We start from the raw sequence: 27,654 nt of genomic DNA on the forward strand, positions 1-27,654 counted from the left end.
GAATCTTTGTTTGTTAGTCAGTTCCAGAGAGTTAGCTAGTACTGTGTGACTTTGTATTTACTTGTTTCTTACTGCGAATAGGCCTTGGGATTCGGTACTTCATTCTGCCAATCCGGACCTAGCAGTAAGACTGGAGTCAGTTGTTTAACCTGCTGGGGTTCTTTTGCTATTCTGTGAACCCAGCAGGTTTGCGGCTGTACTCTCAGACCTGCTTGCTTAATCCTCCCTCACTGTGCAGGGCGTCCAGGTGTCAGTTTACTGGCAGTAAGCTGAACCTGTGCCCTGCAAGTGGGGGTTAGGATTGTGGATACTCTCCTTGTGTCTATATTTCTATCTCTGACCAAGGAGTTTATTCCCACACCCGTTGGTAACCCTTTGGGGTTTTTCCTGTTGCTCTTAGCAACATCATTTTGGGTGCTCCACATGTTAAATCACTACATCTCGCTTCATTGTCCGCTCTATTCCATCTGAGCATTCCTGACACTAGGGAGACACCCAATTCCTGAGCCTTTGGGCTTCCCCGTTCATTTTGTGTTTATTAGTTATTCCATCACCTCCTGTGTATGTTGTGTTATACTGTCTGTGAGTTCGTTTTGCCTCGCATCCCTCTCTGTTCATACACCGGTATACTCCTGTTAGCACTGGTGTGCGTAAGAACATCATGCCAGGATCCCAGGGTTATAAATCTTATTTCCCAGGGCTACAGACTGGAGTTCCAACAGCTTCCACCTCACAGATTCTTCAAATCAGGCTTACCAGTTTCACAAGAGGCAAGTATAACTTTACAGCCATTCAAAAACTGGTACAATCCCAGGTCATTGTTCCAGTTCCACCTCATCTGCAAAACAAGGGATACTATTCCAACTTGTTTGTATTACCGAAACCGGACGGTTCGATGAGGCCGATTCTGAACCTCAAGTCGTTGAACCCGTACTTACGAGTGTTCAAATTCAAGATGGAGACTCTGAGAGCGGTTATCTCAGGTCTGGAGGAGGGGGAATTCCTAGTGTTTCTGGATATCAAGGATGCGTACCTTTACATTCCGATCTGGCCGCCTCATCAGGCTTATCTATGGTTTGCACTACAGGACTGTCCCTACCAGTTCCAGGCCCTACCTTTTGGTCTCTCCATGGCACCGAGAGTGTTCACCAAAGTGACGGCAGAGATGATGTTTCTACTCCGCAAACAGGGAGTGAACATAATTCCGTACATGGAGGATCTTCTGATAAAGGCACCGTCCATGGAGCGGTTGTTGGACAGCATTGGCCTCTCAACCAGACTACTCCTGGATCACGGGTGGATTCTGAACCTACCAAAATCTCACCTGGAACCGACACAGGGGGTTATTCCGAGTTGTTTGCTCGCTAGCTACTTCTTGCAGCCGTGCGAACGCATAGTCACCGCCCACTGGGGAGTGTATATTTGCTGTGCAAGGGAGCGATCGCATGTGCAGCCGAGCAGTACAAAAATAGTTTGTGCAGTTTCTGAGTAGCTCAGAACTTACTCAGCCCTTGCGATCACTTCAGCCTGTCCAGGACCGGAATTGACGTCAGACACCCGCCCTGCAATCTCTTGGTCACGCCTGCATTTTTCCAAACACTCCCAGAAAATGGTCAGTTGACACCCATAAACGCCTTCTTCCTATCAATCTCTTTGCGATCGGCTGTGCAAATGGATTCTTCGTAAAACCCATCGCACAGCAACGATCCGCTTTGTACCCGTACGCCGCGCCTGCGCATTGCGGTGCATATGCATGCGCAGTAGTGACCTGATCACTGCGCTGCGAAAACCGGCAGCGTGCGATCAGGTCGGAATGACCCCCACAGAGGTTTCCTTTCCTGGGAATGATACTGGACACAGAGTCTCAGAGAGTGTTCCTTCCCTTACAAAAAGGTTATGGTAATCCAGTCGATGGATCGGGCTGTCCTGAAGCCAACCCATATCTCGGTGCATCTGTGCATTTCCCTTCTGGGGAAAATGGTGGCCTCTTACGAGACGCTCCAGTACGGAAGGTTTCATGTGAAGCCCTTCCAGCTAGATCTATTGGACAAATGGTCCGGATTGCATCTTCACATGAACCAGAGGATCCGTCTGTCGCCAAAAGCCAGGATCTCCCTTCTGTGGTGGCTACAGACTTCTTACCTAGTCGAGGGTCGGAGGTTTGGGATTCAGAATTGGATTCTGCTGACCACATACGCAAGCCTCAGAGCAGTCCTTGGGGAGCAGTCACCCAGGGGGTGCAGTTTCAAGGAAGATGGTCAAGTCAGGAAGTCGTCCTTCCAATAAACATCCTGGAACTCAGGGCTATCTACAACACCCTTTCTACAGGCCTCATCTGTACTTCGAAATCAGGCCATTTAAGTCCAGTCGGAAAATGTGACGGCGTCTCTTTGAAACGTTCAACTCTCTCCTTTACCCCCTTCCTCCTCCCCTCCCATTCCATCCTCCCTCACTGCCACTGACTTTGCCTCCTTCTTCATCTCCAAAATTGAGGCTATCCAACATGAGATCTCCTCCCATCACCCCTCCATAGCCCTCCTGCCCCCATCATCCTTCCCCTCCATCTATTCCACCCTGTCCTCCTTCCGTCCCACCTCAGACTAGAAAGTCCACTCCCTTATCTTATCCTCCCCCCTCCCAACCTGCCCCCTGGACCCCCTCCCATCTTCTCTGCTTCCTCTCCCCAACTGCCTGCTCCCACCTTGCTCACCTCTTTAACCTATCGCTCTCTACCGGCATCTTTCCCTCACCATTCAAACATGCTCTGGTCTCACCTTTTCTAAAAAAAACAACCTTGACACTTCATCACTCACTAGCTACCACCCCATCTTTCTTCTCCCATTCTACTTGAACGACTGGTCTACAGCCGTCTCACAAGCTACCTCTCTGACAACTCCATCCTTGATCCACTACAATCTAGCTTTCGCCCACTCCACACTGAAAGGGGTGCCATGTTTACACATGGGACCCCTTTCCCCGACTGGTGGGACCCCCCGTGACTGCTGTCAAAGAGGGTCCCTTCAGCCAATCAGGGAGCACCACGTCATGGCACTCACCTGATTGGCTGTGCGCGCCTGACTGTCAGTCAGGCGGCGCACTCGAGATACAATGTAGCGCAGAGGCGCTCCATTATATCCAATGGTGGGAACTTTGCGGTCAGCGGTAGACCACAAGAGTGACCCCACATAACCTCGCGGACCCTCTTTGACAGCAGTCACGGGGGGTCCCGCCAGTCGGAGAAAGGGGTCCCATGTGTAAACATGGGACCCCTTTCAGTGCGTGGATCGTGTTTTTCGTTTTTTTATTTTGCCAAGTACGTGGATTACAAACAGAAGAGGACCGATCTACACTGGATTGTTGTGAGTATAATTTTATTTACAGGTACCCCGTGGATTCTTTGTGGAGAAGGGGACCGACTCTTCGTGTCAACATAGGTAAGTATGTATGACTGTATGTTGGTGTGCATGTATGTAATAAAGTTATACTGTCACGGTGTCTGTGTATTGTTTTTATTTGAGTATTTTTTGTAGTAGAAGTACAGGTACCAGCGGGCCCGTTTTTCCCCTGCATGCTGGTACTTGTGGTTCTCCAAGTACCAGCTTGCGGGGAGGCTTGCTGGGACTTGTAGCTCTGCTACAAAAAACAATATTCTTTTTTTTTTTTACACAAAAGGCTATCAGCCCCCCATCCGCCGCACTTGGATGGGGGGGACAGCCTCGGGCTTCACCCCTGGGTGACTGGAGGGGGGACCCCTTGATTTAAGGGGTCCCCACTCCTCCAGGGTACCCCGGCCAGGGGTGACTAGTTGGGGATTTAATGACACGGCCGCAGGGACCAGTATAAAAGTGTCCCCCGGCTGTGGCATTATCTCTCTGGCTAGTGGAGCCCGGTACTGGTGTTAAAAATACGGGGTCCCCTACGTCTTTTGTCCCCCATATTTTTTGCACCAGGACCAGGCGCAGAGCCCGGTGCTGGCTGTTAAAATACGGGGGAACCCCTGTCATTTCTCCCCCCGTATTTTTACAACCAGGACCGGCTCAAAGAGCCCGAGGCTGGTTATGCTTAGGAGGGGGGACCCCACACATTTTTTTTCAGGATTTTTAACCATTTCACACCCCTTCCAACTGAAAAACATGCACTGATCTCTCCATATTATTGTAGTTAGTAAAAAAAAAATATTCTTTTAAAAAAAAGATTAAATAATACTTGTGCCTCCTTAATAGACAAACCAAGTAGATAATCCCTTCAAATATAAATAGATATGCTATTAGCAATAAAAAAGTACCAAAAAATACATGTTTTTAAAAAAAATTATTAGATCACAACAGAAAAATGAGGCTGAATTAAATTGACGAAATTACTGTCGAAAAGCACTGTTGTCGAATCGACATTCTTCAATTGAATATACTTTTGTCGAAAAGCCACATTTTTAACATTGCAGACATGTCGAATTGAAAAAATGTCGAATTGTAAACAGCCGAAAATGAAACGGCAGGTTTTTTGTCGAAAAGTACTGTATTGAATTGTCGAATCAAATTCGACAGGTTTTTTTGTGTCGAAAATGACCCGTTTTTCGACATTTTCGGCTATTCGACCGCAATTGAATATACCCCTTGGTGTGATAGCAGACAATATTTTGCGGTGGAATTTCATCTGGGACGTTTCCTGCTCTTTCTGCAGTCGGCAGTGGATGTGGGCCTATTTCTAGGCACCATTAAATTCCAGATTTCTGCCTTGTCTATTTACCTTAAGAAACAATTGGCTTCTCTCTCTGAGGTCCAGACGTTCTTGAAAGGTGTTCTTCACATGCAACCTCCCTTTGTGCCTTCTACAGCACCTTGGGATCACAACTTGGTGCTGCAGTTCCTCCAATCAGACTGGTTTGAACCGTTACAGGAGGTAGACGTAAAGTACCTTACGTGGACGACTGTCACACTGTTGGCCTTGGCTTCAGCAAGTCGTGTGTCGGGAGTTGGGGGCGTTGTCTTACAAGAGCCCCTACTTAATTTTCCACGAGGACAGAGCTGTACTCAGGACTCGTCAGCATTTTCTTCCTAAGGTGGTATACGCATTTCACATCGGGTGTAGTATGGTATGCCGGCTGTCGGGGTCCTGGCGCACAGCATACCGGCGCCGGCATACTGACAGCATGGCGAACACAAATGAGCCCCTTGCGGGCTCGCTGCGCTCGCCACGCTGCGGGCACGGTGGCGTGCTACACGTGCCACGCTACGCACGCCACACTATCTATTCTCCCTCCAGGGGGGTCGTGGACCCCCAAGAGGGAGAAACGGTGTCAGTATGCCGACTGTCGGGATTCCAGCACCGGTATACTGTGCGCCGGGACCCCGACAGCCGGCAAACTGAAGACCACCCTTCACATCAACCAACCTATTGTGGTTCCGGTTGTTACGGACACCTCTGCTACTTCAAAGTCTTTGGATGTTGTGGGGACTTTGAAGGTCTATGTAAAGAGAACAGCTTGTCACAGGAAATCGGACTCGCTATTCGTTCTCTATGATCCCATTAAAATTGGGTGTCCTGCTTCAAAGCAGACAATTGCACGCTGGATCAGGCTGACTATCCAGCATGCTTATTTCACGGCAGGCTTGCCGGTTCCAAAATCTGTACATACTCACTCTACTAGGTTGTGGGATCTTCTTGGGCGGCTGCCCGGGGTGTCTCGGCTTTATAGCTCTGCCGAGCGGCTACTTGGTTCGATACTTTGGCCTCGGAGGACCTTCATTTTGGTCAATCTATTCTGCAGGAACCTCAGCACTCTCCCACCCGGTTTGGGAGCTTTGGTACTTCCCCATGGTACTAAATGGATTCCCAGTATCCCCTAGGATGTAAGAGAAAATAGGATTTTAATTACCTACCAGTAAATCCTTTTCTCGTAGTCTATAGGGGATACTGGGTGCCTGCTCTGTGCTTCTTTCTTCCTGCACGGTTACTTATTTAACTACTGTTGTTTGGTTCAGCTGTTGCTGTTCTGGTTTTCAAGTTTGGTTAGCATGGCTTTCCTCTTGTTCTGTGTGTGCTGGTTCGTAATCTCACCACTTTCCTTATCTATCCTTCTCTCAAAGTATGTCCGTCTCCTCGGGCACAGTTTCCTGGACTGAGTCTGGTGGGAGGGGCGTGAAAGGAGGAGCCAGCGCACACTATCAATTTCTTAACGTGCCCATGTCTCCTAGTGGACCCGTCTATACCCCATGGTACTAAATTGATTCCCAGTAACCCCTACGGACTACGAGAAAAGGATTTACCGGTAGGTAATTAAAATCCTATTTTCTGTGCGTACCCTCTCCTAGGGGTGGCTTTTGCACGTCCCATGGTACCCTGTACCCCAGATTGGATGAAAGAAAGAACTGGATTTCTGTATTTAGAGTTAAATCCTTTTCTGTGAGTCCTTATGAATGTGAGTTGTTTCTTGTTGATTTGTAAGAGACACTATGTGGTTCACCTTTGGTTTAGGGCTTCTTTTGAAGTTGTACTGAAGATCAAGGGTTGCAGTGGCAGGAGCCCAGATGGGAGGAGCTACTCTCTTGCAGTTACTGTATACTAGGGAAAAGTATTTAACAGAAAAGTGCCCGGCTCCTGTCACAGAGGTTGAGTCGCCACTTTGGTGTCACCCATCGTCAAGTGACACGAGGGTGTGACCTGCACCCCTTATAGCGGCACCACTGATTCCATGTGGAGTGTCTGTGCAGTTTTCCAATCAAATTATTAAAATAATTGTTGCATTATTACATCACTACAATCAGTGCACAGTAACTTTTTCGGACACCCTGTATTTCTGATCTCCTATATAATAGCCCAGATCTATGACTCTGTGCCTGTGTGTCTAACGCTGGGCGGAGTCACAGCGCTGGGTGGAGTCACAGCCACAGATCCTGGCTAATAGATAGGACCCATACCCGGAATCTCCAGCCTGCCACCGGAGTAGATCAGGAGAGCAATGCAGGACCAAGGTGTGCAAGGAGGGGGGAGCGGCGACCCGGCGGTGCATGGAGGGGGCGGCAGCTGTCTGTCTATCGTCCGTCTCTCCCCATTCTCGGTGCGGCGGCCATGCACGCGGGGAGCCCTCGTGACGGGGATAGCAGCAGCAATGGTGGTTCCGCGTGACAGTAGCAGCGACCCGTCGCCGTCTGCTCAGTGTGCTACACAGCACAGAGCAATGCACTGCAGCAGTCCCCCTCGCTGGCCCGTAAACCCCGTGTACCCATAGAGGCCCCGGCTTCCGCACACCTGCTGCAGAAGGGACGATGTGGCCCCTGACCTTCACAGAGCCCATCCACGCCTTCTCCTGGTGTAGCAGGTTCCCTGTCAGAGCCCCCCACTACTGCCTCCGCAGAGGGGGAGCGGTGTGGGGTGAGGAAAACGCAGCAGCAGAGGAGGGAGAGGTGTCACACAGGGCCTGCCCTACCCCCTCTCTGGTACCAGCTCACGCCCTGCCCACCAGTCATGTTTCACCCCCCCAGCCAGAGAGAGAGAGGGGGATGCTGCGGCTTGCTGTCTAGAGGCTGAGGATGTCCTCCCCTCGCATCTAATTAGCACCCACCCCTCCCCCACCCGCGGCACCCCCACACCCGCCTCTCCACCACCTCCTGCAGCGCACCCGCCCCTCCCCCACTCACGGCACCCCCTTTCCACCCGCAACGCCCCTGGACCCCCTTCCCCATCCGCGGCACCCCCACACCCACCCCTTCCCCACCCGCGGAAGCTCCGGACCCACTACCCCACCCGCGGCACCCCCACACCCGCCTCTCCACCACCCGCAGAGCATCCAGAGCCCCTGCCCCATCCGCAACAGCCCCACACCTGCCCCTCCCCCACCCGTGACAGCCCCCCCGCCACGCACAGCGCTTCCGAACCCCCTCCCCCATCCGCGGCACCCACTCCACCACCCCCTTGCGTCGCAAGGGGCTACGCCCCCTTCATCTGTAATACTTCATATAATACAAATATTGAACACAAGCAAGGCATGCAGGGGTTAAGGGGGCGTAGCACCTTGCGACGGTGTGTAGGGCGCGATGAGTCACCTAGTGTTATATATTGGTGGTTTCTGACAGCTATTACACTCTAACATTGAGGTTGAAGATTGGCATTCAGAGCCTGCATTCTGCTGTGCTTGGAATGTTAAACTTCTTACCCTGATAATACGGTCATTCTGCCTGCATGGGACAGAACAGTTCCCTGCTTCTCAAGTAGGGAAGAAGGTGATGGTGACTGATACCTCTGTATACATCTGAATATCTTCTTTAGTGTCTGCCTAAACAGTGGCGAAAGTTTGTCCCAGTTGTCCAGAGGCAAGATAAATATTGGTGCCCCCCTATTTCCTATAGAGGAAGCATGAGAATGCTAACTATATGAAGTTACGTGTAATTGTCAGAGAAGTATCTTCATATAGTTAAAATTCTGATATTTCCTATACAGGAGCAAACAGCTTCATCAGTATGGTGTCTGCTTCCAGTGTAATAGGTTGTGGTTTCTAATCCTGGGTGTGACACTTGTAAAATGTGTATAATAAAGAAGGTGTGATTTGTAAGGTGCAGGGACCAGTGAGGAAGTCGGCCACTGAAAAGACAGCGGCATCTATCAATTAACTTAATTCAATGGTGTCACAGAATGGGAGGAGAGGTGCCCCTCTTCAGAGCAGGAGCCCGGCGGCAGATGACTCCGTTGCCTCCCAGAGTTCTGCCTCTGTGCCTAAAACTTATTAAAAGTGTTCAGACCCACAAGGGTTTAATGTACATCTTCAGATGATGTTAGTCACTGTAGCCACAAACATATTTATGAGATATGATGAGCTCAGACCCCCTGTATATATTTTTCATTAAATCCTGGCAATACGTAATTTCTTATTGACACGATCAGCGACAATATGCGCCAAACCTAACATCCACCACTGCTGATGGTATCAACAAGTCCAATCCGGGTCTTACGTTCTTTATTGAATATGGGTACTGCGTGTGGTGTAGTTTGGCACCCTGTGGCCACCTGTGCATTCAGTTTGGCGCATATTTGAACAATAGTAATAGTGTAAAAGCTGTTTGTTGGGTGCTTTGGTGTAAGGGTTTACTTACAGAAGCCAAAATTCCGCATTGAGATTACAGAGGAGAGGATTTTGCACACTGGCAGTGGATCATATACCGTTACAGTGTAGCAGTGCCTTGTTTTATAAATATAGCTGGCAAAGAGTTTATTACGCTGAAAGGTGCACTATGGCTAGGATTAAATAGAGATTAAATGTTTTGTGAAACGTAATTGATTGCTGTAATTTAGCTGTGATAAACTGAGAATGTTCTAATCATTTCCAGTTATCTGTGACATTAATCATTATGCACTGTAATAAATCCTGCTCAGTCTTTCTTTCTTTCTTTCTTTCTTTCTTTCTTTCTTTCTTTCTTTCTTTCTTTCTTTCTTTCTTTCTTTCTTGTCAGTGGGTTGCTTCATGGTGGCTTTGGCGGGACATTTATAATCTAGGACTTCTCCTTTCTCTTGGCAGGCTTACCTTTGCTTGTTCAGAGAACCATTGCAAGGACAGTAATCATTCAGGAGGTAGTTGGCAAAGGGCGTTTTGGAGAGGTCTGGAGAGGAAAGTGGTGCGGAGAAGATGTCGCTGTAAAGATTTTCTCCTCTCGAGATGAGAGGTCATGGTTCCGTGAAGCAGAAATCTATCAGACTGTAATGCTGAGACATGAAAATATCCTTGGTTTCATAGCTGCTGACAATAAAGGTAAGTGTCCCATGAGTATCTTATAACACAGGATTGCGACAAGAGGTGTAGTATTAGGAAAATGGTAATAAGGAAAATTTGTGCTATAACAGGTCGATTAAATGACCACAAGGTATTACCAAAAAAATCCCCAAAGTAGAAGCAAATTATAACATGGTTCTTGTAATATCAGTCAAGTGGGTGCAGCACATTGTATGGAGCAGTCATATATTATTTGCATGGAGATTATTCATATATATTGGAAAGGAAGAAAAACTAGCATATTATCCTTTTATAAATATGTATTATATTTTAATAAAATTACCCTTATAAAGATGACATAAAAACAATTAGTGCATGAATAAAATATATAGCACAAGACATCACTTACAGGAATCTTAGATAAGTGCTTCTTCCTACCAGAGAGAATGACTGGGTGCACTGGAAGCGCTGATATACTTATTTGTTCGTAGTTGCTTTGTCTTACTCCTTCATATGGTAGGGGTGTGTGGATTCTGGAGAAAGTTTGTGTGTATATGACACTGATAGATGGCACAAAGCCAATAGTGACACAGGCTACATTTCAGCCAGGTCCATGACCCAGTGTCACTGCGCGGCACCTCCTATTTTTCTGTTACAAGTGCAGCCCATGTTGGTACTTCATTTCACATCAGTAAAAATAAAAAATAAATTAACCATGAAACTCTTTTATACTCCGTGAGCAGCTGCATAGCTGCCATGAGAAGAGGTGCTCGGCACAGCAGAGCTCACTAGTGATACACAGTGGGAGAGTGGTCAGCCCCACATGGTGAAATGGGGAGAAGATGTAGGGTGCAGACATGGGGATGCATATGAGAAGCATTGGGATCAGATATGGATATAATGTAAGTTATATTGGGAATATACATGGGGAAGCATGCAAGAAATGTAGGGAACAGTCATAGGGAAGCATAAAAGTAGGGAACAGACATGGTGAAGTATATATAAAGTCGTGGGGACAGACGTGTTAGTATATAAGGGATGCTGGGAGCAGGCATGGAGTAGTATAAAATGATGTTCCTCGTCAACCGTACATTGGTGGTCATTCCGAGTTGTTCGCTCGGTAATTTTGTTCGCATCGCAGCGATTTTCCGCTAATTGCGCATGCGCAGTGTTCGCACTGCGACTGCGCCAAGTAAATTTGCTATGCAGTTAGGAATTTTACTCACGGCATTACGAGGTTTTTTCTTCGTTCTGGTGATCGTAATGTGATTGACAGGAAGTGGGTGTTTCTGGGCGGAAACAGGCCGTTTTATGGGTGTGTGTGAAAAAACGCTGCCGTTTCTGGGAAAAACGCGGGAGTGTCTGAAGAAATGGGGGAGTGTCTGGGCGAACGCTGGGTGTGTTTGTGACGTCAAACCAGGAACGAAACTGACTGATCTGATCGCAGTTGCCGAGTAAGTGTGGAGCTACTCAGAAACTGCTAAGAAGTGTCTATTCGCAATTCTGCTAATCTTTCGTTCGCAATTTTACTATGCTAAGATTCACTCCCAGTAGGCGGTGGCTTAGCGTGTGCAAAGCTGCTAAAAGCAGCTTGCGAGCGAACAACTCGGAATGAGGGCCTTTGGTGGTCATTCCGAGTTGTTCACTCGGTAATTTTCTTCGCATCGCAGCGATTTTCCGCTAATTGCGCATGCGCAATGTTCGCACTGCGACTGCGCCAAGTAAATTTGCTATGAAGATTGGTATTATACTCACGGCATTACGAGGTTTTTTCTTCGTTCTGGTGATCGTAATGTGATTGACAGAAAGTGGGTGTTTCTGGGCGGAAACTGGCCGTTTTATGGGAGTGTGTGAAAAAACGCTACCGTTTCTGGGAAAAACGCGGGAGTGGCTGGAGAAACGGGGGAGTGTCTGGGCGAACGCTGGGTGTGTTTGTGACGTCAAACCAGGAACGACAAGCACTGAACTGATCACACTGGAAGAGTAAGTCTCCAGCTACTCAGAAACTGCACAGAGAAGTCTTTTCGCAATATTGCGAATCTTTCGTTCGCAATTTTGATAAGCTAAGATTCACTCCCAGTAGGCGGCGGCTTAGCGTGTGCAATGCTGCTAAATGTAGCTTGCGAGCGAACAACTCGGAATGAGGGCCATTGTCTGCTGATCCTATCTGTCAGTCCCTCCATTGGTTACCAGTTTTCTATGTATTCAATATAAAATACTTTTACTTACATACAAGGTTACTAACTAAACTACACCAACATACATCTCTTTACTTCTCTCAAAATATCTCCCAATTCAACCACTCCGCTCTTCACAAGATCTACGTCTCTCATCCACACTCATTATACGCTCCCATTCTTGATTGCAGGACTTTCTTCGGGCTGCATCCACTGTGTGGAAAGCTCCTTCCATGCACAATAAGACTCTAGTCTGCAAGTCTTCAAGCGTTCCCTGAAAACTCACATCTTCAGGCTAGCTTATCAAATTCCAGAACCGCCCACATAACCTCTATAAGCTATCCTTCTGCATCCCTCTATACCAGGGCTTGACAAATTTTAATAAAATCTAGGGAGCCTGGATAAAAAAGTGTAGGAGCCAGACCACCGTTTGCCCCGACGCCCCCCCCCCCCCCTCCCCTAGTCAGCGCAGGCTGGGACGGACAGGCACTCCCACGCTTGAAAAGTCCGCCGCAATACAGGTACGCTAACAATTCTCCGCTGGTGCTGATGAGGACCTGCTTCCTTTACCTCCCTGCCCTTCCCCCGCCCCCTATCCCTCACACCCCCCTCTCCAACCCCTGCACAATCTGGTAGCCAGGCAGCAAAATCTAGGCGCCATGGCGACCTGGCCTCTGGATTTGTCAAGCCTTGCTCTATACAGATAACACATAACTTCATATATATTTTGTCTTTATTCGGTTTACATCCTCCTGACCACTGGCCATCATTGCTGTGTGACCATATCATACTGCCCACCAAGAACCTTTGCAGTCTGACTGGACCATTATGCTATAGATAGCACCGATCCTTGTGTATCAATGCCTATTTTCCAATAGATTGTAAGCCTGCGAGCAGGGCCTTCCTACCTCTACAGTATGTCTTTCTATTATTACCCAGTTTTGTTCTATCACTGTTGTCTCCAATAGTAAAACGCAGCAGAATATGCTGCACTATATAAGAACCTATTACTGACTAAATAAATAAATAAATAATATTGTTGGATGCAGACAAGGGGTATTATATAAGAGATGCTAGGGGCATGGGGTATTATATAAGAGATGCTGGGAGCATGGGCAGTGGCAAACACAGGATTTTAATGGGGGGGTTTCCGCACATATATGCATGATGTATGTGTATATATACATATATAATACCCAGATACGACACTCCGAACAAACGTTAACGTTAAGCAAGCTGTGAGTGAAGTAATTTGTTCAGAGTGTCGCCGTCTGAGTATTATCATTGAGTAGAACGTGTGCGAGTCTGTCTTCTGGTGGGCACCGGATAAGTACCTTATTTTCTTAAATGAGTGCCGGTTTTCGGATTTATATATATATATATATATTGTAACACTGTAAGGGTACAAGGTGCCGTTTCCTGGGATAAATGGCAGCACGCAGCAGCTGAGGAACCACACAAGTCCAGTTTCCGGTACAACTGGCCCCAGCCAGTTTTATTATACAGAAAATAAAACAAACAGCAAAAGAAAATACCTTGCCTGTCCGGCACTGACTAAACACAAGATGTTCCTAACTATCACTAAACAAAAACACAGAGTTCTCCAGTAAACACTGTATAGCTCACTTGTATCAGGAAGCGTGTTTCTCTCACAGAGATCCTGCAGTCTTCCCAGGCAGTCTGCACACATTAATCAGGCTAGAAGCCCTATAAGACTCTTGCACAGCTGAAAGCCCTGATTAGCCCTCTGTGAGGCCAAAGATCCGAACTGGGCCCAATGTCTGGAACTCGCCCTATCTCTCTCTCAGGGCCCTTATCCAGCTTTTCCAGCAAACTGAAAAGGTTCTAACAAAACAAAATCATTTTCCTAGAAGTTTTCATTTTCTAAAACATGTAAGACAAGAACCTGGGACAAACATACTAACATGTAAGACAAGAACCTGGGACAAACATACTGCCCTCAAACACTATCCCAGTGTTCTTGTCACATATCCCCCTCCCCTGTTTCGACCTAGGGGCCGGAACACTTGTAGCCCCCAAACAGAAGATGCGGGACAATGCATCTGCGTTGGCCAATTGTGTACCCGGTCTATGTTCGACAGTAAACTTAAAATCCTGCAATGCTAGAAACCATCTAGTTACACGAGCATTCTTGCCTCTATTTACATACATCCATTTTAAAGGGGCATGATCTGTCACTAGTCTGAATTGTCTACCCAAGAGGTAATATCTCAAGGTATCTAGTGCCCACTTAATGGCCAAAGCCTCCTTTTCCACAAATGATAGGGTGTTCGTCCCCATCTCTGGTTTGGGACAACACAGCCCCTATCCCTACCTCTGAAGCATCTGTCTGTACCACAAATTCTTTTGAAAAATCTGGTGTTATCAATACCGGTTGTGAACACAAAGCCACTTTTAACGCTTGGAACGCTTTTTCTGCATCAGGGTTCCATTTCACCATATTTGACTGCTTCCCTTTGGTAAGGTCTGACAACGGCACCGCTGTGGCCGCAAAATTGGGAATAAATCGTCTATAGTACCCAGTTATTCCCAAAAAAGCCCTTACCTGTTTTTTATTCACTGGACGAGGCCAGTTTTGAATAGCATCAATTTTATTCAATTGGGGCCTAATCAGACCTCTGCCTATGGTGAAGCCCAAGTATTTGACCTCCTCCATTGCGAGGCAGCACTTCTTTGGGTTAGCAGTTAACCCTGCCTCTCTGATTGAGTCCAGTACTACTTGTACTTTAACCAAATGGGACCCCCAGTCTGTACTGTGAATCATCCAAATAGGCAGCTGCATATTTTCTATGGGGCCTCAAAATTTTATCCATCGCTCGTTGAAAGGTTGCTGGAGCCCCATGCAACCCAAAGGGTAACATCTTATACTGGTACAGCCCCTCCGGAACCGAAAAGGCTGTTTTTTCTTTTGCGCTATCAGATAAAGGTATTTGCCAGTAACCTTTGGTCAGGTCCCAACGTGGTGAGAAACCTGGCTGTTCCCAGCCTTTCTATAAGATCATCCACACGGGGCATGGGGTATGCGTCAAACTTGGACACCTTATTTAACTTACGAAAGTCATTACAGAAGCGTATGCTACCGTCGGGCTTCGGGATGAGCACTATGGGACTGGACCACTCACTGTTAGAGTCCTCTATGACTCCAGGTTCTAACATGGCTTTAACTTCTTTAGCAACAGCTTCTCGCTGAGCTTCAGGAATCCTATATGGCTTTAAATGAACCCTGACCCCTGGTTCTGTGACAATGTCATGTTTTATTATGGTCGTTCGGCCAGGCAGCTCTGAAAATATCTCCCTATTTTGGATGAGAAATTCTTTAACCTGATTGTTCTGATCAGCTGATAATGTCTCTGACACCTTTACTGCGGGACGCAACCGGGGTGAAGACACCGACGGGCAAGGCTCCGCTGACAGAGACAACCTATCTTTCCAGGGTTTGATTAAGTTAACATGGTAGATTTGTTCGGGTTTTCTCTTTCCCGGCTGGTATACTTTGTAATTAACCTCATTCACTTTTTCCCTAATCTCAAATGGACCCTGCCATTTAGCTAGGAATTTGCTTTCCACAGTGGGTACCAAAACAAGAACTCTATCTCCAGGAGCAAATTCCCGTACCTTGGCACTACGGTTATAGACCCTCTGTTGAGCACTTTGGGCCTGTTCCATGTGCTCTCTGACAATAGGTACCACGGCTGCAATCCTATCCTGCATTTGTGTTACATGTTCAATAACGCTTCTGTAAGGGGTAGGCTGTCCTTCCCACGTCTCTTTGGCAATGTCCAACAGCCCTCTGGGGTGTCTACCATACAACAAATCAAATGGAGAAAACCCCGTAGAGGACTGAGGAACTTCTCTGATGGCCATTAACAAGTAGGGCAACAAACAATCCCAGTTTTTCCCATCTGTCTCAACAACCTTTTTTAACATACTTTTTAATGTTTTATTAAACCTTTCCACCAACCCGTCAGTTTGGGGATGGTAGATGGACGTCCTGAGGTGAGTGACCTTAAATAATTTGCACAATTCTTTCATGATCCTTGACATAAATGGAGTACCTTGGTCAGTCAAAATTTCTTTTGGTATTCCCACTCTACTAAAAACCTGCACCAGCTCCCTAGCTATCGCCTTGGTTGTGATAGTGCGTAAAGGGACAGCCTCAGGATATCGAGTGGCATAGTCCACAATTGCCAGGATATACTGATAGCCCCGAGCAGACTTTAACAAGGGCCCCACGAGATCCATGGCTATTCTGTCAAACGGGACCTTTATAATAGGCATGGGAACTAGTGGGCTCCTGAAATGGGGTCTAGGGGCATGATACTGGCATTCAGGACAGGAAGAACAATATTCAGACACTTCTTTATAAACCCCTGGCCAAAAGAACCTTTGTAAAACTCTTTCAGTGTTTTTTTCTGCCCCTAAATGTCCTGCGGTAACGTGACTATGAGCTAAATCTAGTACCGTTCTCCGATAAGGCTGGGGAACTACCAGCTGTTCCACCACATCCTCACCCCTTTTGACAATGTGGTACAAGAGCTCATTACAGATGGCCATGTGGGGATACGTAACCCTGTCACCAGGTACCACAGGTTCCCCATTAACAATCTTAACATTCTCTCTAGCCTTTATCAAGGTAGGATCCTTTAACTGTTCAGACGCAAACAGATCCTTCTTTACCTCCAGGTCAGGCACGCTTTCAGTTCTAACTATTATGTCTCTGTTCCCAGCAAGAGGGTCTTCACTGGATTCCCCACCTGTCCCTTCCCCAACCAAACTAGCAAAAGGCAAAGGGTCAGAAAGTTCCGAAGACACACGTACATCCATGAAATCACCGGTATTATCAACTGGCTCCTTACTTCTCACATCTGTTGATAAACGTGATTCCCACAGTTTCCAAAAATGAGGAAAATCCCTGCCTATTATGGCCTCATGCACCAAGGTGGGGACCAGTCCTACTTTAACAATTGCTGACCCACAACAGGTTTCTATATTCACTTCAGCAGTGACATAATGTTGGGTATCCCCATGTATGCAAGTTACCCCAATAGGTATTTGCTGGACCTTTAAGAGGTTCACTAACCCCGCTGTCACGAGGGTAACTAAACTTCCTGAATCTAGCAAGGCCTCTACCCGGTTACCCTCTAAGAACACATCACACATTTGTTTTTCCAGCTCAGGTGAAGGTACCACAGTACAGGCTAACCTAGCAAAGAAAGACATTCTGCAACATTCAAAGGCAGCATCACATTGCATGGGTTCTTGCGTGACTGGCCAATTGGCAATAACATGACTTGGCATACCACACCTAAAACATTTAACCACACGATTATCAACCCGTTTGGGCAGCGTAGACCGTTCTAGCCCCATTGGCCTGTCTCCAGGGCCAGTGTTTACAGTCTCTCCAGCCTTGCGTTCTCTTAACCGCCCAGCAACATTTTCCCACGGAACAGTCTTACCAGTCTTTACTGAAGGGCGCTGTCGAGGATCTATGGGTTGCTGGGTGGTCATCAGTAGTTCCTCTGCTGCCAAATACCTCTCTACCATGTCCACTAATTGGTCAGCAGTACCCGGGTTTCCATGGCTCACCCACTTGCGCAGGACCATGGGCAAAGATCTCAAGTAGCGGTCCATGACGACTCTTTCAACCATCTGGGGACCAGTTAATGTCTCTGGCTGTAACCATTTTTTTGTTAGCTGAATAAGGTCGTGCATCTGGGAGCGAGGAGGCTACTCCATGGCGTACACCCAACGGTGCACCCGTTGTGCTCGTACTGACAGCGTGACTCCCAGGCGGGTCAGGATCTCAGTCTTTAGTTTATCATAGTCCCGAGCCTCAGCAGGGCTTAAATCAAAGTACGCTTTTTGGGGCTCACCTGACAGAAAAGGTGCCAGCAGACTGGCCCACTGTGCTTTCGGCCAGTTCTCACACTCGGCAGTCCTTTCAAACGTGGTCAGGTAGGCCTCCACATCATCAGCCTCTGTCATTTTCTGCAGGAAGTGACTGGCCCGTATAGAACTAGAGCTGGTCGGAGCACTGACGGCCACATCTCCAATCCGGGCTGCCAGGCTCTGCACCACTTCTGTTAAGGCCTCTCTATCCTGACGCTGTTGCCTGTAAAGTTCGTCAACAGCTGCCTGCTGTTGTCTCCGATTTTCCTCCATTGCCACCTGCTGCTGTCTGTTGGCCTCCTGCTGTAGTCTCCAATTTTCCTCCATTGCCACCTGCTGCTGTCTCCTATTTTCCTCCATTGCCACCTACTGCTGTCTCCTATTTTCCTCCATTGCCACCTGCTGCTGTCTGTTGGCCTCCTGCTGAGCCGCTGTAGCTTGCTGCAAGGCTTTAAGCAGTTCCTCCATGTCAACAGATGTTTCAGGCGGCTTTGTAGCTGCTTTCACCCAGGACATATATCAAATCCTCAGGTTGAGTCTCAGTAACTTCACACTGGGCTGTATCTGCATAAACCACCGTTTTCTGCAGGCCTCACAAAGCTGCTGCTTTCACTTATGCGCAGAACGGAATGCTCGCATTCTCCACCAAGTTGTAACACTGTAAGGGTACAAGGTGCCGTTTCCTGGGATAAATGGCAGCACGCAGCAGCTGAGGAACCACACAAGTCCAGTTTCCGGTACAACTGGCCCCAGCCAGTTTTATTATACAGAAAATAAAACAAACAGCAAAAGAAAATACCTTGCCTGTCCGGCACTGACTAAACACAAGATGTTCCTAACTATCACTAAACAAAAACACAGAGTTCTCCAGTAAACACTGTATAGCTCACTTGTATCAGGAAGCGTGTTTCTCTCACAGAGATCCTGCAGTCTTCCCAGGCAGTCTGCACACATTAATCAGGCTAGAAGCCCTATAAGACTCTTGCACAGCTGAAAGCCCTGATTAGCCCTCTGTGAGGCCAAAGATCCGAACTGGGCCCAATGTCTGGAACTCGCCCTATCTCTCTCTCAGGGCCCTTATCCAGCTTTTCCAGCAAACTGAAAAGGTTCTAACAAAACAAAAGCATTTTCCTAGAAGTTTTCATTTTCTAAAACATGTAAGACAAGAACCTGGGACAAACATACCTGCCCTCAAACACTATCCCAGTGTTCTTGTCACAATATATATATATGTATATATATAAATCCACAGTGACCGGCACTCCATGTAATTTTATTTTAAATACCTGGGTGCCTTCCCACAATCCAGTAGGAACATGTAGAGAGAGAGCGAGACTGGATTAAAAAAATACAGCAGCTACACAAGCTTAATTTCAACGTTTCAGGTGCTACTTTATTGGCACCTTTCGTCAGGATACAAACATAAGGGACAAAACATGCTTATATAGATCCCAATGCCCAGAACCAAATCACAAACCCTGCCTACTTCTGGTCGCGGGCACCGCCGCGTCACACGCCGGCCCGCAACAGGAAGTGGAAACTATCACCATAGCAACACACTAACGTTGCTAGATACCTCAGTGCGCCGGGCTTCCTGTCCACGGCACGTCCCCGGAAGCGCATCAGCCTGCATCCTCCAATCGGCGGCCGGGAGAGGGGCCCGTAACCAAGGCAACCACATAAACATAAACACAAAAACGGACATACGGACTGCCTAACTTTAAAGAAGTCACAATAATCGATCTGGATCTAGCGCAAAGAAATAGCATTCCAGAGATGGGCTAATTCAACCATGATCTTAATCATACATCACATACATGATTATTATAATCAAGAATCTTAGCTAAGAGATGTTATATAAAGATCACATTACCAAGCTAATCTATTATAACTAAATTGGTAACAATATATACCACAATTAAACCCAGTATTGCAGCATATTGAACATAGCAAAGATAATCATACTTCATGATCTGTTAGCAGAGAATAAACCTAGCTTTGTATAAATTCGTCATAAAAAGCATAGAAAATATACATTTTCATTGAGGCCCGCAGGTGAGATGGTAATAAGGTCAAAAATCCATCGCGCCTCCAGTTGGAGTAGCTTCTTGTCACGATCACCCCCTCTCGCCATTGGGGGGACGTGATCAACCAATTTATAGTGCAAAATTGCCATGCTATGGCCCGCTTCCCTGAAATGACGCGCCACCGGTTGCTCAGTAGGCTTTCCTTCTAAAGCCATTCTGATGGCGGATCTATGTTGTGCTGCTCGTTCCCGGAAGGCACACACAGTTTTGCCTATATATGCCAGCCCGCATGGGCATTTAATGATGTAAACTACAAACTTCGAAGTGCATGTCAGTACATGCTTAATAGCAATCTTTCTTCCGGAGTGAGGATGAAGCACTGAAGATCCAGCTTCCAGGTATCTGCACATCGTGCACCCTGTGCATTTGTAAGAACCCGGAGGTTTACTTAAAAAATGTGATCTGAGTTCTCTTTGTGGTGAGACTATATCTGTATGGACTAGCCAGTCTTTCAGGTTTTTTCCTCTTCGATGGCACTTAAGAAGAGCGCTGTCATTTAATGCAGGAATGGTCTTATCAGAACTCACAATTGGCCACAATAAATTGGCATTCTTCTTGATGACATTACTGGCCGTCGTGTAAGTAGTTACTAATGGTAGTACTTTGCGTACAGCTTTTGTTTTTCTTAGTAGACATTGCTCACGTGGCACAGCAAGAGCTTTTTCCCTCACTTTAACAAGATCATCCCTTCTATATCCCCCCTGGAGGAACTTGACCATCATGTCATCAATTTCTTTCTCTGCATCCATGGTATTACTTGAAATTCGTCTCGCTCTCAAAAACTGGGAATAAGGAAGTCCTTTTTTCATGGCTTCTGGGTGAAAGCTGTTTGCATTAAGTAATGTGTTTTTGTCCGTGGATTTGTGATACATGGATGTCAACAGCCCAGTACTGTTCCTTGTAATTTGAACATCCAAATAATGGATTGTGTCATTACTCACGTCATAGGTGAATTTGATATTATTGTCCATTTGATTAGTTAATGTCATATGTTTCACAAAATCCTCTTGTTTACCAGCCCAAATTATGAGCAGGTCATCAATGTAGCGTAAAAAGAGGGTCACATCATTGGCGAAGGGTACATTCTCCAAGAATAACTTTTTCTCGACTGACAGCATATACGCATTAGCAAACGCTGGGGCCACGTTGCTCCCCATAGCGCACCCCAAGCGTTGCAAATAAAACACCCCGTCAAACAGAAAATTTTTTCGTGTTAAAGTTTTTTCCAACAATAGCAGAAAGAATTCTATGTCCGGACCTTTATAATGAGGGTTGTCCATCAGAAGTTGTCTCATTGAGGAGATTCCCTCCTTGTGTGGTATATTCGTGTATAGACTTACCACATCTATACTGGCTAGAACATATTCATCAGGTAACTGTGTACAGTCTTGAAGACGTAATAAAAGCTGTGTAGTGTCCATGAGTACAGATGGTTTTGCTTGAATCACAGGCTGTAAATAAAAATCAAGATATCTAGATATCACATTATACAGAGATCCCCGAGCCGAGATTATCGGGCGTCCTGGAGGGGCAGAGAGGCTCTTGTGCACTTTTGGTAAAGTATATAGAATTGGTACTATTGGGTGGTCCACCGTCAACGCTCTCAAAGTGATCTTATCAATTAATCCTTTTTGATGTGCCTCAAGGAGTATTGCGTCAATCTCCCTTTTAAAAGGTGCAGTAGGGTTTCCTCCCAATTTTTCATACACCGTTTGATCACTAAGTTGCCGGTAGATTTCTTCGACATACCGGTGGCGATCCTGTAGCACGATGGCCCCACCTTTATCAGCCGCATGTACAACCACCTCTCTGTTGTCACTCAGCCCCCTCATAGCCTCAAACTCCCCATGAGTTAGATTAAACGGAGACTTGATTAATTTCTTGACCCCCAAATTCACAGTAGATTCAAGCATTCTTGAATAGCTTTTAATAGATGCATTATGTGTCTGTGGCTCAAAGTGTGAAACTGGTCTTAAAGGATGATCTGGACTTTTCGTCTCTGCATTTGTTGGATTCTTACCAAAGTGCTCCTTCAGCTTTAAATTTCGCTGATGTTTCCATGCATCGACTTTCCACTCAAAATTGTTGAATCGCGTTTTAGGTACATAAGATAGTCCTTTATTTAACAGACTAGTTTCCTCCTCAGATAATATATGGGAGGATAGGTTGATAATCAGATCATTAGGGGGAACTAGCGCTTTCCTCTTCCTCTCCCCTTGGCCACCCCTCCGTGTTTGGGAGCGTAGTCTTTTCCTCGCGCACCCCTGGTACGCGTAGCAGTCCCTAAAGGGGGTTTATTGCCATTGGTGCTAGTTGAGGGTTCCTGTTCACTTGTGGAGCTTTCCCCCGTGGAGGCCTCTGTGTCGGTCAGGAAACGTCTTGAATTTCGTTTGTTAAAGAACTGTTTCCTTCTTTGTCCCGTAGCCCAAGGGTATACTGTTTGATCTTCATAATCCTTGTTAACTGTTTATACAGTTCCTGCTTCCTGCTTATACAGCTCTACCTTTTGGTTCAACTTTGTCATCCAATCTGTGCTGGGGTCACCAGTCAGAAGAGGTTTAGAAGAAAGTTCCAACTCTGCTATTTTATTTTTGGTTTCATTCATAATTCTAGTAGATTCTTCTATTACCAGTAGCATCAGCTATGTTCAATATGCTGCAATACTGGGTTTAATTGTGGTATATATTGTTACCAATTTAGTTATAATAGATTAGCTTGGTAATGTGATCTTTATATAACATCTCTTAGCTAAGGGTCTTGATTATAATAATCATGTATGTGATGTATGATTAAGATCATGGTTGAATTAGCCCATCTCTGGAATGCTATTTGTGCTAGATCCAGATCGATTATTGTGACTTCTTTAAAGTTAGCAGTCCGTATGTCCGTTTTTATGTTTATGTGGTTGCCTTGGTTACGGGCCCCTCTCCCGGCCGCCGATTGGAGGATGCAGGCTGATGCGCTTCCGGGGACGTGCCGTGGACAGGAAGCCCGGCGCACTGAGGTATCTAGCAACGTTGGTGTGTTGCTATGGTGATAGTTTCCACTTCCTGTTGGGGGCCGGCGTGTGACGCGGCGGTGCCCGCGACCGGAAGTAGGCGGGGTTTGTGATTTGGTTCTGGGCATTGGGATCTATATAAGCATGTTTTTTCCCTTATGTTTGTATCCTGACGAAAGGTGCCAATAAAGTAGCACCTGAAACGTTGAAATTAAGCTTGTGTAGCTGCTGTATTTTTTGAATCCGTGGAGTGCCGCCCGTCTCTCTCTCTCTCTCTCTCTCTCTCTCTCTCTATATATATATATATATATATATATATATATATATATATATATATACACACACATATTGTACATATATAGCATATATATATATACAATATATAGATATAGATCTGATGTTGACATTAAAGTCACTGCATTTTTTTCACTGAACTTAAGTCTCTGAGTGCCGCCCGATCTGTTCGAGTGTATTACTGGCTGAGAAGCCCTGTGGGAAGGCACCGTGAGCAGTGAGTAATTTAATTAAGGATATTTGAGTGCCGGGTCAGTCTGCAGCATATATATAAATATATATATAAATAAATAAATATATATATATATAAATTATAAATATATATGTGTGTATATATATATATATATAGCATCGCACAGTCCTGTACATCTGTATACAAACACCATACTCTCAGTCATAGCATACATGCCGAGTACAGATATGCACACAAGGCAAAGACACCCACCCATTCACATAGCAGAAAGCACGGACCCCGCCGCGCAAACAACCCCCGCACGCCTGGAGATAGTCATTGCCTCACCGTTTCAACTATCCTGGCCCTGCTACACAGTGCGTCACCCGGCTCTGTCCAAAGCCCCGCGATTGAAGAACTGCTGAGGGGAGCTGCGCGCTGCCGCTTCCTATGCATGCAGCCAGCGGACAGGCTGATACTGTACATGCTGGGACACAGCAGCCTGAGCTCCTCTGTTTAAATAATAAATAAATTGATTAGCAGCACCGATTGATCAGAGCCCAGGCGTGTTTCTAGGTACTTGGAAACCCCCCTGCGTGCGCGTGTGATGGGGTAGTGTATAAGAGATGTTGGCAGTAGACAAGTGGTAGTATATAAGACATGTTGGGGCAGGCTTGGGGTAGTTTAAAATGTTAAGAGCAGACATGGGGTATTATATACGTTATGTTGAAAGTACACATGGGGAAGTATGTAACTTGCTTGCAGCAGGCATATGGGAGTATAGAATAGATTCTGGGAGCTGACATGGTGTAGTATATAATAGATGCTTGGGGCAGACATGGGGTAGTATATAATAGATGCTGAGGGCAGACATGGGGTAGTATATAATAGATGCTGGGAGCAGATATGGGGTAGTATATAATAGATGCTGAGAGCAGACATGGAGTAGTATATAATAGATGTTAGTAGCATGGGGTATTATATAGGAGATGCTGGGAGCATGGGGTAGTGTATATGAGATGTTGGGAGTAGACAAGGAGTAGTATATAAGAGATGTTGGGGCAGGTTGTGATAGTTTAAAATGTTGAGAGCAGACATGGGGTATTATATACGTTATGTTGAGAGTACACATGGGGTAGTATGTAAGTTGTTTGCAGCAGGCATATGGAAGTATAGAATAGATGCTGGGAGCTGACATGGGGTAGTATATAATAGATGCTGAGGGCAGACATGGGGTAATATATAATAGATGCTGGGAGCAGACATATGGAAGTATAGAATACATACTGAGAGCAGACATGGGGTAGTATATAATAGATGCTGGGAGCAGACATGGGGTAGTATATAATATATTATGACAGCAGATATGGGGTAGTATATAATAGATGATGACAGCAGACATGGGGTAGTATGTAATAGATGATGACAGCAGACATGGGGTAGTATATAATAGATGCCGTTAGCAGGGGGTAGAATATAAGAGATGCTGGGAGCATGGGGTAGTATATGAGATACAGGAAGCAGACATGGGGTAGTAAATTGCAAATGCTGGGAGCATGGGGTAGTATATAAGAGATGCTGGAAGTATGGGGTAGTATATAATAGATGCTGGGAGCAGACATGGGGTAGTATATAATATATTATGACAGCAGATATAGGGTAGTATATAATAGATGATGACAGCAGGCATGGGGTAGTATATAATAGATGCTGTTAGCATGGGGTAGAAAATAAGAGGTGCTGGGAGCATGGGGTAATACATTGCAGATGCTGGGAGCATGGGGTAGTATATAAGAGATGCTGGGAGCATGGGATAGTATGTAACAGATGCTGGGAGCATGGGATAGTATGTAAGAGATGCTGGGAGCATGGGGCAGTATATTTATTTACATAATATTTTTATTATAATGTTAGCTATATGATAAGACAATTATGATTAATATGTGTTCGCCAACAATGTTCTTTAAATACTTTCCTTGTAGATAATGGCACTTGGACCCAGCTCTGGCTTGTATCTGAATACCATGAACAGGGCTCCTTGTACGATTACCTGAACCGCAACACAGTAACTATTGGGGGAATGATGAAATTGGCCCTATCCGTTGTCAGCGGGCTGGCACATCTTCACATGGAAATAGTTGGCACTCGAGGTATGTCGTCAATAAACCAGCACAAAATCTAAAATGCAAGTTAATGAAAGAAGAATTATCTTGTATGATCTATAAATATGTTTTGTAGCAGTTTAAAAATGTGTATGATGTACCTATTAGGACTGAGAGACAAGGCACCACTCATATGGGCATATTCAGTTACATCATTTTTGAAATCATTTTAGCTTCTGTTCTATTTTGTGTATAAAAAAAATCTTCCTAGTGCCATCGTGGCAGCTTTCAATTAACGCTGTAAAAGGGTTTGTTGGGTGTGGCTACAAGCCAGTCTTGTATAGATGCCCCATCTGCATCTGGGAGGTTTGTTGAGCATCTATGCTAATGTAGGGACTTGCAGAAAATTGCGGTCCCTTGACGTGGGCTGCAAGCTTAAAAATTTTGATCAAAATATGACAAAATCACATCTATTTTATTTGCTACAAACACACAGATCTGCAGTATATTTTTGTTAGTGTCGATGAAAAGTCTTTCTGTTGTATACATACATGGCAGTAATACTTTCATGCAGCTGGTACCATGTGCAAAACGGGTAGAATCGAGTGCAGTCATATTTTTTTTCTGTTTGTTTCAACATATTCAATTAAGCGAGAGCTTTACCGTGCAGGGAAAGTTTCAGGTGTAACAACCAGAGTTATTCAATTGTTTATCCTTTTCTCCATGCAGTAAAACATCTGGTAACATACGGAAACCCAGTGGTTCCCTGTAAAATGGGTTTCCCTGTGCGTTAAATGCAGAGGAGTGCAATTAACAGAATTTTCCTCACAGCTCCTGGGGCTGCAAGAGAAAATTCTACCTTTGATGATTAGCGTTTGCGGTTCCTGTAGCTTATTTTATTGGGCAGCACCAACAATGAGCCTTGGGTTAACCCCGCAGATAATTGGATATGCCCATATGACTAGACTCTTACACATCATTAACCAGATTATGGGGTCTATTTACTAAGCCCTGCAGAGAGATAAAGATGAGATAAAGGGGCCCATTCATCAACAAGTTTTATCATACGCAGTAAGTTTTAAAACTTGTTGCATATGATAAATGGTGCTCCAGCCAATTAACTCCCAACTGTCATTTTTCAAACACATGACAGCTACGAGCTGATTGGCTGGAGCACCATTTATCATACAAAACAAGTTTTAAAACTTGTTGCATATGATAAAACCCATTGATAACTAGGACCTAAAGTACCAGCCAATCAGCTCCTGTCATTTTTTAAACACAGCCGGTAACATGGCAGATAGGAGGTGATTGGCTGGTACTTTAATTCTCTCCACTTTATCTATCTCCAAGGCTTAGTAAATAGACCCCTAAATTCCAAAATGGCTGAAAAAGACCCAATAAGCAGCCTATTGGAAACAATCAGAAATTGTGGGTTCTTTCTAACCACTCTCTTCCCCGAACACTGAACACTTGGATTTGTCCAATATGATCACATGCGTGTGTGGCTAGAGCGGACCTACTGTAGAGACATCAGCGTGGCACTCTGAACTCCTAACAGTGGGAAAGGAGACAGAAGTAGAACATGAAAAAGTATATTATTAAAAGTGTTTATGGAATACATGTCTAGTCATATTAATCTATTTAAATGGAAAGTAAGATTTTGAATGCTGTGATTCGAATTCTCTTACATGTGTATTTCCACAGGTAAGCCAGCTATAGCACACAGGGATCTGAAATCCAAAAATATTCTAGTGAAGAAAAATGAGACATGCGCCATTGCTGACCTGGGTCTAGCAGTGAAACACGATTCAATAACAAACACTATAGACATTCCGCAAAATCCAAGAGTTGGGACCAAACGGTAAGAAGACATATATACACGTTTTCTGTCCTTTAATAAGTGTACATCCCCTACACACAGTAGGAGCAGACAATTTATGGTTGTACCAGTGTTCAAGAGAATGAGCCGTTCAGTTTGCTGGGAACTAATGGCAACACTGCGGCATTAGCCTGGGTTGTGTTCTTCACTGTGCAGAATATACAGATGTATACTCTTACGCTTAGCCTCAATACGCCATGCGGCACAAGACACCTGGCATGAGTGAGCCACCAGGTCCCACGCATCTCAGCTTGCGCTGAGAATATTTTTTGTGGCTTTGTTGCCCGAAAATGTCTCAGTCGCAACTGGATGTGACAGATTGCTTCACGAGA

At 45.7% G+C, this 27,654-nt stretch overlaps 1 protein-coding gene across 1 annotated transcript in view; it reads left to right on the plus strand.

The window, feature by feature from the left end:
* ACVR1C (activin A receptor type 1C) overlaps nt 1–27,654 on the plus strand; it is a 223,047-nt gene that overhangs the window by 178,238 nt on the left and 17,155 nt on the right. Inside the window, exons 4-6 of the mRNA XM_063933699.1 lie at nt 9,509–9,739; nt 25,321–25,488; nt 27,148–27,304. Coding sequence (XP_063789769.1) covers nt 9,509–9,739; nt 25,321–25,488; nt 27,148–27,304 — 556 coding nt within the window. The remainder of the gene's footprint in view (nt 1–9,508; nt 9,740–25,320; nt 25,489–27,147; nt 27,305–27,654) is intronic.

This window comes from Pseudophryne corroboree, chromosome 7, assembly GCF_028390025.1.
Source record: "Pseudophryne corroboree isolate aPseCor3 chromosome 7, aPseCor3.hap2, whole genome shotgun sequence".
Taxonomy (NCBI): domain Eukaryota; kingdom Metazoa; phylum Chordata; class Amphibia; order Anura; family Myobatrachidae; genus Pseudophryne; species Pseudophryne corroboree.